Source organism: Mugil cephalus, chromosome 10 (genome assembly GCF_022458985.1).
Source record: "Mugil cephalus isolate CIBA_MC_2020 chromosome 10, CIBA_Mcephalus_1.1, whole genome shotgun sequence".
Classification (NCBI taxonomy): domain Eukaryota; kingdom Metazoa; phylum Chordata; class Actinopteri; order Mugiliformes; family Mugilidae; genus Mugil; species Mugil cephalus.
This window is the reverse complement of record NC_061779.1, coordinates 2,028,432-2,043,872: the sequence shown is the minus strand read 5'-3', so window position 1 is coordinate 2,043,872 and position 15,441 is coordinate 2,028,432. Positions and strand designations below refer to the sequence as shown.

At 47.2% G+C, this 15,441-nt stretch overlaps 1 protein-coding gene across 4 annotated transcripts in view; it reads left to right on the top strand.

Moving 5' to 3' along the window:
* Positions 1-15,441, top strand: part of rassf7a (Ras association domain family member 7a) — a 33,610-nt gene that overhangs the window by 17,543 nt on the left and 626 nt on the right. For 2 of the 4 annotated variants that reach the window (XM_047596978.1, XM_047596975.1), the window contains exons 2-5: positions 7,071-7,295; positions 8,732-9,636; positions 13,202-13,382; positions 13,476-13,583. In XM_047596978.1, the coding sequence (XP_047452934.1) occupies positions 7,193-7,295; positions 8,732-9,636; positions 13,202-13,382; positions 13,476-13,583 (1,297 nt within the window). In that variant the 5' untranslated portion in view covers positions 7,071-7,192. Of the gene's footprint in view, positions 1-2,778; positions 2,918-4,326; positions 4,501-7,070; positions 7,296-8,731; positions 9,637-13,201; positions 13,383-13,475; positions 13,584-15,441 lie in introns of those variants that run through there. The other 2 variants (XM_047596976.1, XM_047596977.1) reach the window with 2 other exon arrangements.

The window sequence follows — 15,441 nt, the reverse complement described above, 5'->3', positions numbered from 1 at the left end:
TTTGACTTTGTGCTAAACTAAAAGCTCCGTCTTAACCTATATGAGCGCGTGTATTATTCAGTACGTGTCCGGTGCATGAGCTCGGCTGGGAACGGAGCGATGCCCTTCTTCCCTAGCAAGCACTGCTGAGTCAGACGGAGAGTATATAATTACACATGGGTGCCCATCAGCAGTCTGAAAAGCCTTCTCCCCCCCCCCACCCCCCCCCCGGATCACCCGACAATGCAAACTCCTGCGCACTCACACTCAGGCTCGTTCTGCAGGCGGCCAAACCAAACCAGTCATCCTGAGCCCAACTCTCCGCGGCGGAGGCCGGCTCTGACCTGCTTTCCATAGGCTACGCTCGGCCCTTTATTGTCATTCCCACCATTATCTGCTGGCTGTGTGTGTGTGTGTGGGTGAGTCAGTGAGTCAGCGCAAACAAATTCCTCATCTCTGACATGCTCACCTCCGCTCGGCTTCCGGGGTTGAAGCGAACGAGTCGGCAAAGGCGCGGGGCTGCCAAACCAGGTATGAGTAAGTCTGTCTTTTGGGGCGAGGTGAATAATAAGCGCAGTGTTTTATTGTGGCCGGGCCTGTGTAAACTATCGCTCACTAGGCTGAGCTCAGAAGTGTGCCAGGGACACAAAGACGAGGTTTTTTGAAAGTCTAGTCTTTTTTTTCGTCCTCCTGCCGTTCGGTTCTCAGGCCACTTTCCCATCGGTTCGTCGGTGCAGCTGGTGATTCATGACGACGGGGGATTTCACACTAAGTGCACGTTTTTTTTACGCCGTGCGACTGCAGCGGTAGTGACAACCACAGGTGACGGCCTGGACTCTTGAGTGGTGGCGCAGACTGAGGCCTTGCTTTGGATCAGCAGGAGTCGCTGAGTTTCAGCTCTCATCTATCACCAGTTACACAGTTTGAACTTTTCTAGCAGGATTTTACGTCCATACTTTGCAGCGCTGTCCATATTTCGCCCTTGATTTGGAATTTGGAGGCATTAATAAACCACTGATCCGCTCTCATTGAGATTTCACACTTGGACGGGGCCAATCATTGTAATGGAGGAGGCTGAAGGCTGCGTCGACAGATCCCCGCACGCAAGTATGACGACTAAAGCTTATTAGCGCTGTTCCCGGTTCCTCTGCGCCGAGTCATTAGCATGTCAATAGAGAAGAGACGGAGGCGGACAGGGTTCATTTTCAAAGAGCCATTCTCTAACAAGCATTTGGACTTTGTTCCGAGAAATATTTGCCAAATTAATGTGCTGTGGAAGAAAAAAAAATAAATGCATTATTCATGAGGTGTGCAGGAGTTTCACCGGGCGACCGTTCAGGCTAATTAACGAGCAGTTTATCCGTGGAGCCGGCACCGAACCGGGACTCTTCCACGAGCGAGAGGCATCGCAGTCGCTAATTCAGAAGACACAGTTTTACAAGCAAGATGTGAAAACACACACGACTTCTGACGAGACGCTTTTGCACGTTACCACGAAGTGAACGCTCGTTTTGTTTGATGTCTTTTTAACATCTGCTAAAGAAACAAAATCACAGGCAGTCGAGAGAATAGAAGTGCTCAGATGTTTTACCTGCTGTCTGACTGTTGGCACTGGACGACCGGCAAGTTACGGCATTTTGAGAGCTCTCTCTTTGTGCTGTGTTTGGAAGGAGATCCAATTGTGAGAGATGAATGCACGAGGCCCGTCAGCGTCGGCGTTGTTGTGTAATGTAAAGCATCTCCCTAAACGTCTTCTGAATGCGCCTGAAGGACGAAGTAGATCCTGGGCTGCACAGATGTTTTGTGGAGGGGATTTGCACAACTCCACCCTTAAGGCAACTTTAGTTTTAAATGATTAGGAGCCTTTCCTCCCCCCAAATATTGAGCTGGGCTTTATGAAACTTCTTTCGGCTTTTGTTGTAAAGAAGGTGCAGGTGCAGGAAAGTTGAATGACACCCCACTGAGTGCGTCTGTTCAAACGTTGAGCATTCAGGTCGACGTGATCCGCTAAAAGCCATCGGTAAGTCTGCAATTATTCTCTGCGTGTGTGTGTGTGCGTGGAAATTTGAGTTTGTCTTTGGTCTCAGAGCTCTTTGAACACACAAACTGCGCTGACTGTAAGACGAGAGACGGAGGAGGAGGAGGAGGTGGAGTAGCGAGAATGCAAAACAGGAGGATCTGTTTTCCCTTTTATTAGTTTAATCAGCGGTAACATGTGGACGCATCGTAGCGGCGGTGAAAAAGCTGGACGATCCCGGGCGAATCCCCGGGCGTCCACGACGACAGGCGACGCCGCCGTCTACGACAATAGTGTCTCTGCAGCTCGGTGCCAGCGCGTTACTGGCTCTCGCAACGCTCGTCTCTGCCAACCTGGAACAGAGCGGCACAGACAGCGCAGCCTCTCCCATTACTGTTCATTGTCCGCCAGCAACAGCAGCAACATCTAACCTATTACGTGCACGTAGAATCAGCCTGACGCACGCTGACACGGGACGACTGTTTGCCCGCACTTGTTTTTTTTTTAGCTTGTGCGTCCGTCTGCAGGCTGGGATCTGGGGCAGTGTGTGATGTACACGCTGCCCTTTACTCCTGACATTGTTCCTCTGTCTTCTGCTGCTGGTTCAGATAGCGCAGTAATCGCTCTGGGCTGGAATGGGCCTCTCGTAAAGATAGGCCCCTAATGGAGCGTCTGCTTTCAGGCGCGCTCGCTGGTTCCTGTTCGTGCACAACGGGGCAACCTTTGACTGTTTCGCCAGCATGACACAATGTTCTGTACTTTTGTACCTGGCACACTCACACACACACACACACACACACATAACACACACCCAGTAAAGCTTTTCATTTAGCCTCAGGTGGTGAATAGTTACAGTACGTTAGTAATCTTGTCTGGAATTTTTCTTTCCTTTGGAATGGAAACGGGAGAAGTGGATTTCCGGTAAGAAGAACTTTCTAATGTTGGGTACCAGGAGCTAGGGGTGGGGGGGTGGGTATGGAGGGTACGCTTTGACGTCAAAGCCGCCCGGGGCCCACACCCTCCTGAGTGGCAAAAACACGGCGAAATGCATCAGTAAATACAGAGAGACTGGGAAAAATGTGGATTATCAGATGAAATTTAAGGACCGGAACTGGAACTGGATATGAACTAGTGTGAATTAGCCTCAGTTCCATGATAAATGTAGCTAAATAAAAGATGCTAACACCGTATAATACTGCAGCAACAACATCCACAAACGTATCTGACAGCTCTCCAGGACGGAACTCAATCAAAAAAATAGAATTTGCCGTCTGATCTCGTGATAAATCGAAGTTGACGATGTACTTGACGTCCCTGCAGCTGTAGCTCACCTGTGGCTAACGGCTAAATGAGGCTCCTCATCAATAACATGGAACCGGTTCAGATATGAGAAGGTGGATGTGGATCAAACTTGGCCCATATTCAAGGTTTAAGCAGCCACATCCTCCGGTAAATAAACCCTCAGCTAAAGCTGTCACCGTTTTATGAATGAGAAATAAAGAAAAAGGGTTGCATGCAAGATTAGTAGTTTAAATATGTTTAGATATGAATAAATATTAAACCGTCAGTGCAATGGTCAGTTCAGTCAACCATGGAAAGATGGAACTGAAGGAACATTTCATTCTAGTTTGATGAGTTTTCTCCACAACTTCTTACTTAAACCTGCATTGAAGCAGCTTATTTGACTGTAACTGGTCGGTGTCATGTTAAAGCTCCTCAGACAGAACGTAGAGACTCAACCGAGTCAATTCTAACATTTTAATCGTGATTTTTTTTTTTTTTTTTTATCGTTATCGTGATATATTGTTCCATCCCTGGTCCGAGCCTCAGGTTCCTCGTCTTTCATGCCACATGTGTCGTCAGGCGCCACTTCTGCCTCGAGTCGAATCCACAGAGGAGCTTCGGAGGCTGTTACCGAGGGGAGACAGGCGGAGCGACAGACGGGGTGATGAAAGACGCAAAGCGGGTTAGCGAGGAGGCTGATTGATGACGAGAGGCCGGGGAGACGAACGGCTCCTTTTTCCCTACGCCTTCACTTCCCTCCTCCACACTCGTCTCTCACCGTTTCATTTTCCTCTTTATTTGTTTGCAGCTACTTCAGTTTAGCAGAGAAGCTCCTCAAAGTGGCATTTTTGTGGATGTGGATGTGACTTTTTTTTTTTACTTTAAAGCTATTGAACAGTTTCTTGATTCCTTCCTCCTGAGAGAAGAGCTCAGACTGAGCTTCAGCTGAAACCACCTCTGGTGATGTTTGGGTGGGTGGGGCTGAGGTGAAAGTTTTGTGTGTCGGTGGGTGTTGGGGGTGTAGGGTGGCGTCCTGAGGTTGGGAGGGGTGGGGACAGGGAGGTGTTGAGTGTTGTCATGTGGTTGACGTTAGGAGTTGTGGATAACTTTAGGCTTGTGGCTTGGATTAAAATGGGCGTGTGCGACTGCGAAGGAGCCTGTGTTTGACTATGGTTCGTCAACAGCATCGACGGCTGTGAAACGCTCTGCAAGTGGCGTCGGTGAGTGTTTTTTCTTTTTTCTCGTGGAAAAACTATTTGGATTCTCCCGTCTTCTATTATTTCTGCAGACGGCACGCTGCGTCACATCACTACTTTCTCCACAAACACTGTAAAGGTGCCTCTCCTCCATCTGAATTACCATGAGAATTGAGCGGCGCGCTGGGAAAAAGAGGCCGGGGTCGGGCGGATGTCTGGCTCTCGGCGTTGTTGTTCCCTGTGTGACAAAAAGAATAGACGGCAACCTGAGACTCGCAGGCCTGTTTGCTTCCTGTTAGTGCACATTATCGCATTTCAGCAGCCAGGAGCTGCAGGATCTCAGCATCATGGGAGAGTGTGTCTGTGTGCGTCTCTCTTTTCTCATGTGATTCTCATGACGGATAAAAAGAAAGACGTCTTGCACCAGTATAGATAGAATTACATGGTCACGGTGGCTCAGAGTTATGTAATAAATATATATATATAAACAATAAGAGACGACGTCAAACTTGTGCAAAATACGCAAGAACGTAACCTGACAGTCTGTATATACAGTGCAAGCTGAGAATTAAAGAAATGCTAAAAAAAAATAGCATATAATTAATAATGCATCTAAATGTAAGAGCTTTGAGCATCTAAAAATGCATTAAAGATATTATAATTGCTAAGATGGTAAACGTGTACAGTGCAGCAGATTATTGTGCAAAAAATAATCTGTAAAAAAGGACAAAACAGGTCTCAAAGACAAGTTACTGTTAACTCAGGCTGCTGTTGTGCAGCTCGATGACATCTGGGAGTTGGGACTTTTTGCAGATTTGTAGTTCTCCCTAAAAAGGCATCGATTTACCTAAAAACTACAACCTGTCTTTAATCGCTCCGCGGTTATTTTAAGGTTCGGTTCAGGCCTGCAACGATTTAAACTTTCCCTTCACCCGTGTGTGTGTGTTTAAGCTAAAGTAAATGATTGTCTACTCACCCTGTGACTCAACCAGTTAAGGCCTAATTATGTATTGCAACACACAGCACACTCAGCGCACTCTCCAAGAAAAAAAAAAACCACTGCCGACACCTCCGCCGCGCTGGAATTTTTTTTTCCGGGGGATTGGCTTTCGATAAGCACTCCCACTTCTCTCTCCCCTGGATTTTTGCCACATGCGATCATCCGCCGCTATCTCCCTCCGCGACGTGCGGGCTCCATCCTCCCATCGCCGTGTCGTCACCGCTCTCCGTGTGCGGTGTCGCGTCGAGACGTCCTGTGTGAAGTTGTTGCCAAATCAGATGTTGCTGTTTGCCCCCCAGCAGAGGTTGTATTTGGCATCTAAACAGGCGGAGGAGCGCTGGCGGTGCGGGGCGTCCAGGTCAGCTGCAGGGGAGGAGGGGGAAGGGGGAGGAGGGGGTGAGGGCTTTTGTTAAGAAAAAGGCAGGAATTCTTCCGGCTGGCAGATGAAGTCAGTGCATTCCTGCGCTTGCAGCTCTCTATAGGCAGCCAGTGAAGCACGGCCCGGGCTCTGAATGAGGGGCAAGATAATGGTGGGGACTCGGCGCTAAAACGCCTCCCATTGAGAACCAGGGACGAGGGGAAAGCGAAGCACCATCTGTCTGACTCCGGGTGAAGAGTTGTCTTCTACCCACCCAGGCTGTGCCAGGTTCTGCAGATAACTCAACCCCTGCCCGTGGCGTTTCGCTTTTTTATGAGCGCCGCCACGTTTTATCACCTTGTTTTTAAGCCGAGCAGTAAAAGTTCAGACGGAAGTTGTGTGGGTGGGAGGTGGGTGTAATGATATTTCTTTAGGTTGCACTCGCTGCACAGACGTGTGAGCTACCTGCACTCTTTAAAGTCCGAACTGTATAAATCTGCCCTTCTGCGTTTCCACTCCCGCAAACATCCTTCTCCCAAACATAGACACACTCGAGTTGCTCCACTTTCCCCCCGTCGGTTCCCCCTCGGCAGTAAGCTATCATAGCGGCTTTGAAGGAGGGCAGCGGAGCGTTTAATTGGGTTACAGATTGGCATTTATGCTCCCAGGTCCACGAGATACTGCCGGGGTCCTACACCAGCCACCGACAAAAACTCTGCAAAGTTCAACCCCGGCGGCCGCCGGCGGGAATTTACAATCGAATCATGCACCCGTTCAGAACGGTTAAAGAGAATAAGTGAGATTCTTTCATTGCTGATTATTTATTTAAGTCTCCGAGGTGCAACAGCATAAAAATAGAAACTCAAACAAACTAGGTGCACACTGAGGTGAGGTGGGCTGTCCACGAGTAGTGACAGAGTCGGTCATGAGTGGGTTTTGGCAGATTCTCCTAGTTCAAGGATGATATATATAGTGGTAAATGACCAGTGAGGGCTTTTCTAAATAAAGAAACTATAAAATAAAAGTGTTTGTCTCTCGTCCAACCAGCGCTGTTGAGCAGAAAGCAGCGCTGAGTAATGGTCCCACGATGTTTACGTTAGCGACAGGTTCTATCAGGTGTCGGATCGGGTCAGATTACACTAAGTCGACTCTTTCTACGCTGGTAGGATGTGAAATGTCCAGATTGATCATCAGTCCCTGTAACACACCTCTTTCCTCTTGTTTTCCTCTCCACAGAGCCAGGGCCATGCAGCCGTGAGCCCAGTGGATCTAAGCTGAAGTGATCCGTACTGAAGAGCGTCGCGCCCCCCCTCGCCCCCTCGCCCTGCCCTGCCCTGCCCTGCCCTGCCTGGTCCCAGATGGAGCTCAAGGTGTGGGTGGACGGAGTGGTGCGGGTAGTGTGCGGCCTGTCTGAGGAAACCTCCTGCCAGGATGTGGTCATTGCTCTGGCACAAGCCATCGGTGAGTAGAGACGGTTCAGGTTCTATCTGGTGCCGGTGCTTAAAGACTGAAAAACATACAAACTTTGTCCAAAAATGGTGCCAATTTATTGCAAATAAAATTCACAACAAATATATAATAATAATATTAATAAAACAGCAGTGTGTCCTCTCCATATGCTGCTTGTTTATTCACATTCGAGGTGTTTCCTCCCTTGCTCAGTATCTCCTTCGTGCACTTGTTGCACGTTGCCCAGTTTGCATCGTTTGAAGGTGAAGTACAGCCAAACTTTGGCCTTATCCGTTTCCATTAAAAAGTGATTCCATCCATGCAGGTGGAAAACTGGCGTGATGTCACACGTAGCGTCGGCATGTGGGACTTTTTTTTGTTTTGTTTTGTTTTTTTGCACTTTGCATATTTTGGATAAAGTTTTTGGAGGGAAAGACAGAGCTGAGGGCGCGGTAATTAAATCAGTAGCACTGGAATCTGCTTTGCTTTTCCGGTTACTAGCGTTAGCATTAGCATCGGTGCCATTATGGCTTCACTACCGTTGAGTACCTACTAATTGCTTATTTACTTTGCACCTTGTTTGAGTTTTTGTGATTTTGAAAATACTAAACTGATTCAGGTTTTTGCTGTGGACGTATCACAGGTCACGACCACAAAAAGTTGTATGATGTGGAATATGCTCTCATGTAAAGTCAGACACATCAGTAGTAGATTTTATTTTAAAACGTTACTGAAACTCCTTAAAAAACCTATAATAAATTCCTAATAATCCTAATTTATACTCAGTGTCTTCACTTATTTGTTGAATTATTAGATTTTATTTGTTTTCTCTTTTAGTTATATGGTGTTATTTCACCTTTAGTTTGTTTTCGTTGCTGAATTTGTTGTGTTCGCGCCCCGGTTGCGTTTATCTTTATTTTTGTGTGTGTGTGTGTGTGTGTGTGTGTGTGTGTGTGTGTTTCTGCTGGATCGCCGGCAGGTCGGTTTGGACCGGAGCCGCGTCTCCGTCTCCGTCACCGTGTCCTCCGGCTTCACTCGGGCCCGACACACTGCGGCAGCATCGAACGCCATAACTCCAGATTTAGCTCTCTCCTCCTTCCATGAGTGAGCTGCCTGCCAAGTCATTAGGGACGGCCTGTCCTAATTTCTAGCTCCTGGTGGAAACTTCAGCTTATTTGAACATGTTTCACGTGTTGTGCGAGTCTTACAGCCGCCTTTTATTGCCGTCCTCAGAGGCAGAGATTTAGAGGTACAGGCGTCTTCATAATGCATCTGATGCCATTTGTTCACTTAGCAGCACTTGCATAGAATCATTGTGAGGTTTTAGAGAAATAGAATGAGCCCCGTGCAGCTACGTCTGCGTCATATAATGATGTTTTATCCAAGGTGTTTAGTATTTTCTTTGATCCGTTTGTACTCATTCTGTGTCTGTGTGTGTTTGTCTGCAGGTCAGACAGGTCGGTACGTTCTCATCCAGCGTCTCAGGGACACAGAGAGGCAGCTTCTGGCCACGGAGAAGCCTCTGGAGTCTCTGGCGAAGTTAGGTCAGCATGGCAGCGAAGTCCAGTTCTTCCTGCGTCGCACCGGACCGAGCAGCAGCGACGGGCCCAGCCCGAAAAAAGAAAGACAGACTCCGCTCCCGCTGCCGGCGCATCCCGAGCCGGAGCCTCCCAAACGCCAGCCTAAGAAAGCCTTAACCTTTAACCTCGGCCCGTCGACTTCGCCCAACTCCAAACACTTTAAGAGGTCTCCTCGGGACTCCCCCGAGCAAAGAGCCTCCCCCTCCCCGTCACCCGGCCTTGTATCCCCTTCTCCTTCCCCACCCATAGGCCCTTCCAAAGATGAGGTCTTCCGGAAAGTCCTCCAGCAACAGGAGCGGCTGAGGGCCATGGAGGCCCAGCTAGAAACCCTAGACAGGGAGTCGCACACCTGGGACCGGCCCCACGCGTCCCCGTGTCCCTCCCCGGTCTCCGACGGCCGCCTGCAGGAAGAGGCGGACGCTCTGGAGATGGCGATGCGGAGGAACCAGGCGGAGCTCGCCCACGAGCAGTACTGGGAGGAGGAGTTCCAGGCGGAGCTGGAGCGGGAGCGAGGGATGAGGAGGAAGCTCGGGGAGCTCCACGCCAAGCTGGACGACTGCGGCCGGCGGCTCCACGAGTTCTCGGTCCGCTCTGCTCAGCTGGAGCAAGAGATCCAGCGCGAAAGCCAGGCCGAGGGCAAAGGCGACGGGCCCGAGGAGTCGCTGGACGCCGTGAAGACGGAGCTCTGGAGCCAGGAGAGGCACGGCACGGAGATGGAGGAGCAGCTCTCCGAGACGGAAAAGGCTCTGGGGAAGGCGGAGTCTCTGCTGCAGGTAAAGATCCGGAGGAAAAGGGGCTGTAAGTCCACACGAAACCGTTTTATTCCGGCACCATCACAGATCTCCAGATTTAAAAACATGTTGATGTAGGATACTGTTCACCTACCAGTGGAATGAAAATAACTTCCTTAGTTTAGTTGAGATCCAGCTACACTAATGCTGCATTCAAGAAAATTTGGAAAAAAAATTAGCTCTTAGTTGTCAAACTTGGAAATCGCTTCTTCCAAAATAAAAATAAAAATAAATACCCTCGGTCGCAATATACCAAACTTATTTTCTCCTAGTTAACCTGTGACGCTGTGATTTCAGAAGTTTGAAGAATTTCCGTGTTTTCATGAAGGCATCATCTAAGCTGGTGTTATTTTCATCGAAGTTACTGTTGTCGGAAAGATGGAGAGTAAATTTACGAAGCCAGGAGAATATTACAAACAAGGGGGTTAAGAATACTAAAAATAATAATAATAATAACTAATATTAAATGTTAATTTTGCAATTTAGAGTTAAGAATATGAGCTACAGTTGTTTGTGTCAATGCAAGTAGACACACAACAGTGCAAAGACACACGCACAAAAAAAGAATAAAGAAGTCAAAAAATGCTACTGTGGCATTTCGATATATAAATAAATAATTGTTCTTCGATGACATGTGTGCTGTGCACTCATATCCTGCCCTCTGTGCCATTGTTTCGCCGAAGCTGAACCAGCCGAACTGGTCCAGCAGGTATCGTCTTGCATGCATTGCTTGCTCAGAACACGAGGTTACTAATGGTGTTTGCATTACACCGACAAATTCCACATATTGTTGTGCCGTGGCGTAGATGAAAAGGGATTAAAAAGGGACCATTAGCAGAACAAACAAGCCCTTTTATTGGACCCACTCGGTCCGAAACGCGCTGCCGTGTCGCTGTTTGTTGTTTACTCGGGCCGGTCGTCATAGACGCGGCCCCGTCAATGAAAGCCTAACCCAGTTTGGAAGCTGAAACTCGAGTTTCCTCATAATCCACGTGAAAGCCGAGTCTCTCGTATCCTGTTTGCGGGACTTTTGTTTCCAGCCAGAGGACTGAAGAGAACGGAGCTGGTAATGAATGGTGTGTGTGTGTGTGTTGTTTTGAATGTTTAGTGTCAAAATAGAGCGCGCTGAAAAACCTAGAGAATTCAGATTTCGCCGTAGGACCAGTGCGTCCTGCCCTGAATCCCCTCAACGACGAGCTTTTCACTCGTTTGTCCTGAGAGGGGTGAACTCGGCTGATGAGAGAGAGGGACAGAGCAATCAGCCTGTTGTAGAGAAATCCTCTCCCCTGCAGAACAGTGCTGTTAGGAGTTAAGTGTGAAATACACCATCGTGTCACAACACGTAACCAGCAGTGTTCGGAATCAAAGTTACCCCAAAGGCAATTTGCCACCCAGACGGAGTAATTGCACGGAGGGAAACAAGACGCCTTTATTTCCTGTAAATGAAATGCTCCCACTGTCAAAATATAATAAAGCTGAGTTTGTGGTAATGGAGTAAAAAGGGGGGGGGGTCTGTGTCAGCCATCAGTCGGCCAGCGGTCGGCCGCCGGGTCGAAGGCGCAGCCGCCTGAGCGCTGAACCGTCGGTGGTGATGAGCACAGCGCTCCTGTCATCAGGGCTAATGGAGGCAGACCTGCAGGTGTGAACTGCCTCAGCGGGGCCGCCTCGGCCCCGACATCAATTACCTGCACACACACACAAACGCACACTTATGGAAAAGGGGGCCATAGCGTTCTGCTGCTGCTGCTGCTGCTGCTGCTGCTGATATCTGGACCGGACTCTGTGCAGACACATCGATTAGACACGAAGGGGGGAGTCAATTAAAGCTGATTAACTGGCCTGTTTGTGTTGCGTCGGGGGGTTTAAATCTGTGGGTCGTCACGGTGATGCCGCTGTTTGGATGGACTGTTTCTGAACTCTGCATCTACAGTCGCATGTTTTTAGCCGATGGTATAGACTGTATGTAAATATGGACGACGCGTCCCCACTTCTTTGCATTGCGCCAAACTGATGCTGTTTTTCCCGGTAATACGGGTGATGGCATCTTGCAATTTTGGAGCCAGAGTCTAGACAGTGCGGTCCGAGGGCGGAGCCACGGTATCGATGCCCCGCCCACACGTCATTTAGAGTCATTCACGTTTTCGTTTAATTAATAGAGGGGTATGCACGTGACTTTACAGCAAGCAAAGTTTCTGAGAGGCAAACTGTGACGGTTGAGCATGGACATTAGCAGCATTAGTTTGAATTATAGGCTTTAATAGCGTCTAAATTGTAAAATGTATTTAACATGGCCACTAACATGGAGGAGGTGGAGCTTATGAGCTGTACTGCAGCTCCAGCCACCAGGAGGAGCTCTACATGCTTTGGCTTCAGAGTCGTATGTTAGAGAGAGTCTGTTCAAATCATGGCGCCATGTTTGCTACATCAGAGGTTAGATTCTACAGTGTAACTCTATGTTGAAATAAAAGTCTTATTTCCACCATTAACGTTCCTATAAATGTTATTAATATGTAAAAGGTCCTCACTTAAATATCCCAGCGTCTACTTCCTTTAAATATCTTAAATATGATCCTTTAAAATGCTTTGTAGCCCAATGACCTCATCAGTCATGGAGCTGTGTTTATAAATACTCAGAATAGGGAAAATTACCCTATTGTTATTTAGTATTAGCATTATAGCATTAGCATGCTAGCCATAATAACTTAGTAGTAATTGGGGTAAAGTTACGTGTTAATTAAATGTGTCTACATGGACATAAATTACATGAACGCATGGGTTTCACAGTATATATGACGCTAGCTGCTATTTTTCTAAGCCTTTAGTCTAGATAGCTAGCTAGCATAAGGCTAGCATAAGGCTAGCATAAGGCTAGCATAAGGCTAGGTTAGCTTCAAACTTAATTCATTTGTAAAGTGGTGTTTCTGAGATCAAGGTTCACATTAATGATGGTGTGACTTTATTTTTCTATATAAAATCTTAACAAACGTCAAAGAGAGACATTGACATTTACCTCATCACATAATAGAGAGAAATCAGCTGACGTCCAGTTCTTCCTTTTAATCTTCTGCTCCATAACTTTCTCTGTTTTTGTTCACTGGGGAAACGGTGGAGTTTCCTCCGTGTTTTCCTGATCCTGTGCTGGAGTCGTAGGCTGAGCACTGTGGCATATTTTACCTTTTAAATCCAACTTTATTCTCTGTTATTGCCACTTCTCTGTGGGTGAATATTGGTTAGATGGATCCAACATGGCGCCCACGAAAGCTCAGCTGGTCCGTTCTCTAGTTGGACAGAGTCTCTCTAATGTACGACTATGTTTGGCTTCACTTATTTACAGACGTCTCATGGATTAGGACACAACATGTAATGAAAATACGAGCAATTGTAGTAATTTGATGATTCATTGTTGCTGTTGATGGTGTTTCAGGCCGTCGTCTTCATCCGGCCACCACAGGGTTTAGACTCTGCTGCCCCCTTGTGGCATTTTTTTAAAGAACTAGTTCATCTGTTTGTGTCTGACTGGGTTTTCTGCCCCCCCCTCCCCCTTTAGGCCAGACAGGAGGAGCTGGAGGAGCTGAACAAGGAGCTGAGGCAGTGTAACCTGCAGCAGTTCATCCAGCAGACGGGCGTCCTGCCGACGCACACCCACTCGCGCACGGACCTTCACGAGCAGCTGGATCAGCTGGAGCTGGCCCAGTTTCTGGCGCCGGACGACGGACACAGGAACGGAAGTACGCGCCGGGCTAATAAAGACGAACGGCAGCATCGCCTCCACCCGTCGAGCTCCCGTGTAAACGCGTTTCTTTGTTTTTGTTTTCCGTCAGGTCGCAGCGAAACGCCGGTGGAATCCCCCCCGAGGCCCACGGCCAAGCAGTTCCTGGGACACCCCCGAAACCTGCAAAACCCTCTCGTGTCCAGCCTCAACCCTGAGGGTGTGTATGTGTGAGACTCTGCTGCTGCTGCTGCTGCTGCTGCTGCTGCTGCTACTTCCCACCCCCCCGGTCCTGGGCTCTAACCTGGCTTCATTGGGTGTTTCTTATTTTTCTTGTTTTTATTATGTTTGTTTTTTGGGTGCACGGTGGTGGAGGCTCCTGCTACTTCTCTTCAGCTTCCTTGTCCCTTTAAAGACTTACTCTCGCCCTAATAACTTCTTCTGCTTCCTCCTCCTCTGTTTGTGCGCTTTGATTCTTCTTCTGGACTAACAGTAGCTGCTCTAGTTATTTTCTTAAAGCGTCCTGATGTTCCTGCAGCGCGGCCTTCCCACCCCCCCCCAAGTCGGCAATCGACAAAGCAACAGCTGTTTCTCACATTCTGATTGTGTGTTTGTTTTTTATACTGTGACACAGAAAGAGGCCGATGTCCTTTCAGTTTGCCTTTTATATACAGATGCTATTCATACGACGTGGGGGGGGCGGGGAAGGGGGGGGGGGGGTCTATATGATGCCTTGTACTTTGGTGATGCTTGACTTCCAAAGAAAGAGTTCTCCTGAGAAACGTCCCGATCTCAGAAATTTATCTTTCTGTCTTCTGGTATCGGAAGTATCGACATTTTGATTTAAAATCGATTTAAGAGCGTAAAGACCAGGTATCGGAAGTATCGTCGTTTTGATTTGAGTATCGATTTTAGAGCACGAAGACCTGGTATCAGAAGTATCGACTTTTTGATTTGAATATCGATTTTAAAGCGTGAAGACCCGGTATCGGAAGTATCGAGTTTTTGATTTGAATATCGATTTTAGAGCATAAAGACCCAGTATCTGAAATATCGACATTTTGGTATCAGAAGTATCAACTTTTTCATTTGAATATTGATTTTAGAGCATAAAGACCCGGTATCGGAAATATCGATACATTTTGATTTGAATATCGATTTTAGAGCATAAAGACCCAGTATCTGAAGTATCGACTTTTTGATTTGAGTATCGATTTTAGAGCATAAAGACCCGGTATCGGAAGTTTTGATATTTTGGTATTGGAAGTATCAATATTTTGATTTAAAATCGATTTTAGAACATCAAGACCATGTATCGGAAGTATCGTCATTTTGATTTGAGAATCGATTTAAGAGCGTAAGGACCTGGTATCGGCGGTATTGACATTTTGGTATTGGAAGTATCGATATTCCTATTTAAAATCGATTTTAGCACGTAAATACCGGGTATCGGAAATATTGATATTTTGATTTGATTCGAGAATCGATTTTAGAGCACAAAGACCTGGTATCGGAAGTATCAACATTTTGATTTGAATATCAATTTTAGAGCATAAAGACCCGGTATCGGAAGTATCGACTTTTTGATTTGAATATCGATTTTAGAGCATAAAGACCCGGTATCGGAAATATCGATATTTTGGTATCAGAAGTATCAATATTTTGATTTAAAATCGATTTTAGAACATAAAGACCAGATATCGAAAGTATCGTAAAATCGATTTTAGAGCGTAAGGACCTGGTATCGGAAGTATCGACGTTTTGATTTGAGTGTCAATATTTTGTTTTGAGTATCGATTTTAGAGCATAAATACCTAGTATCAGAAGTATCATCATTTTGATTTGAGTATCGATTTTTAAAGCTACGGACCTGGTATCGGAAGTATCGATATTTGAGTATCGATCTGTACATCACTGCTTATGAGCTTCTGTTTGAGTCTGTTCTGCTCTGTGGCCCAAAAGAAGGTTCTGAAGTGGGACCAGGATCCCGGGGTTTGTCAGGATGCTTCTCTTTCCCTCTGCCGCTGGGGTTGTTGTTTCCTTCACTGTCTCCACACACACACATTTGACCTGTCATT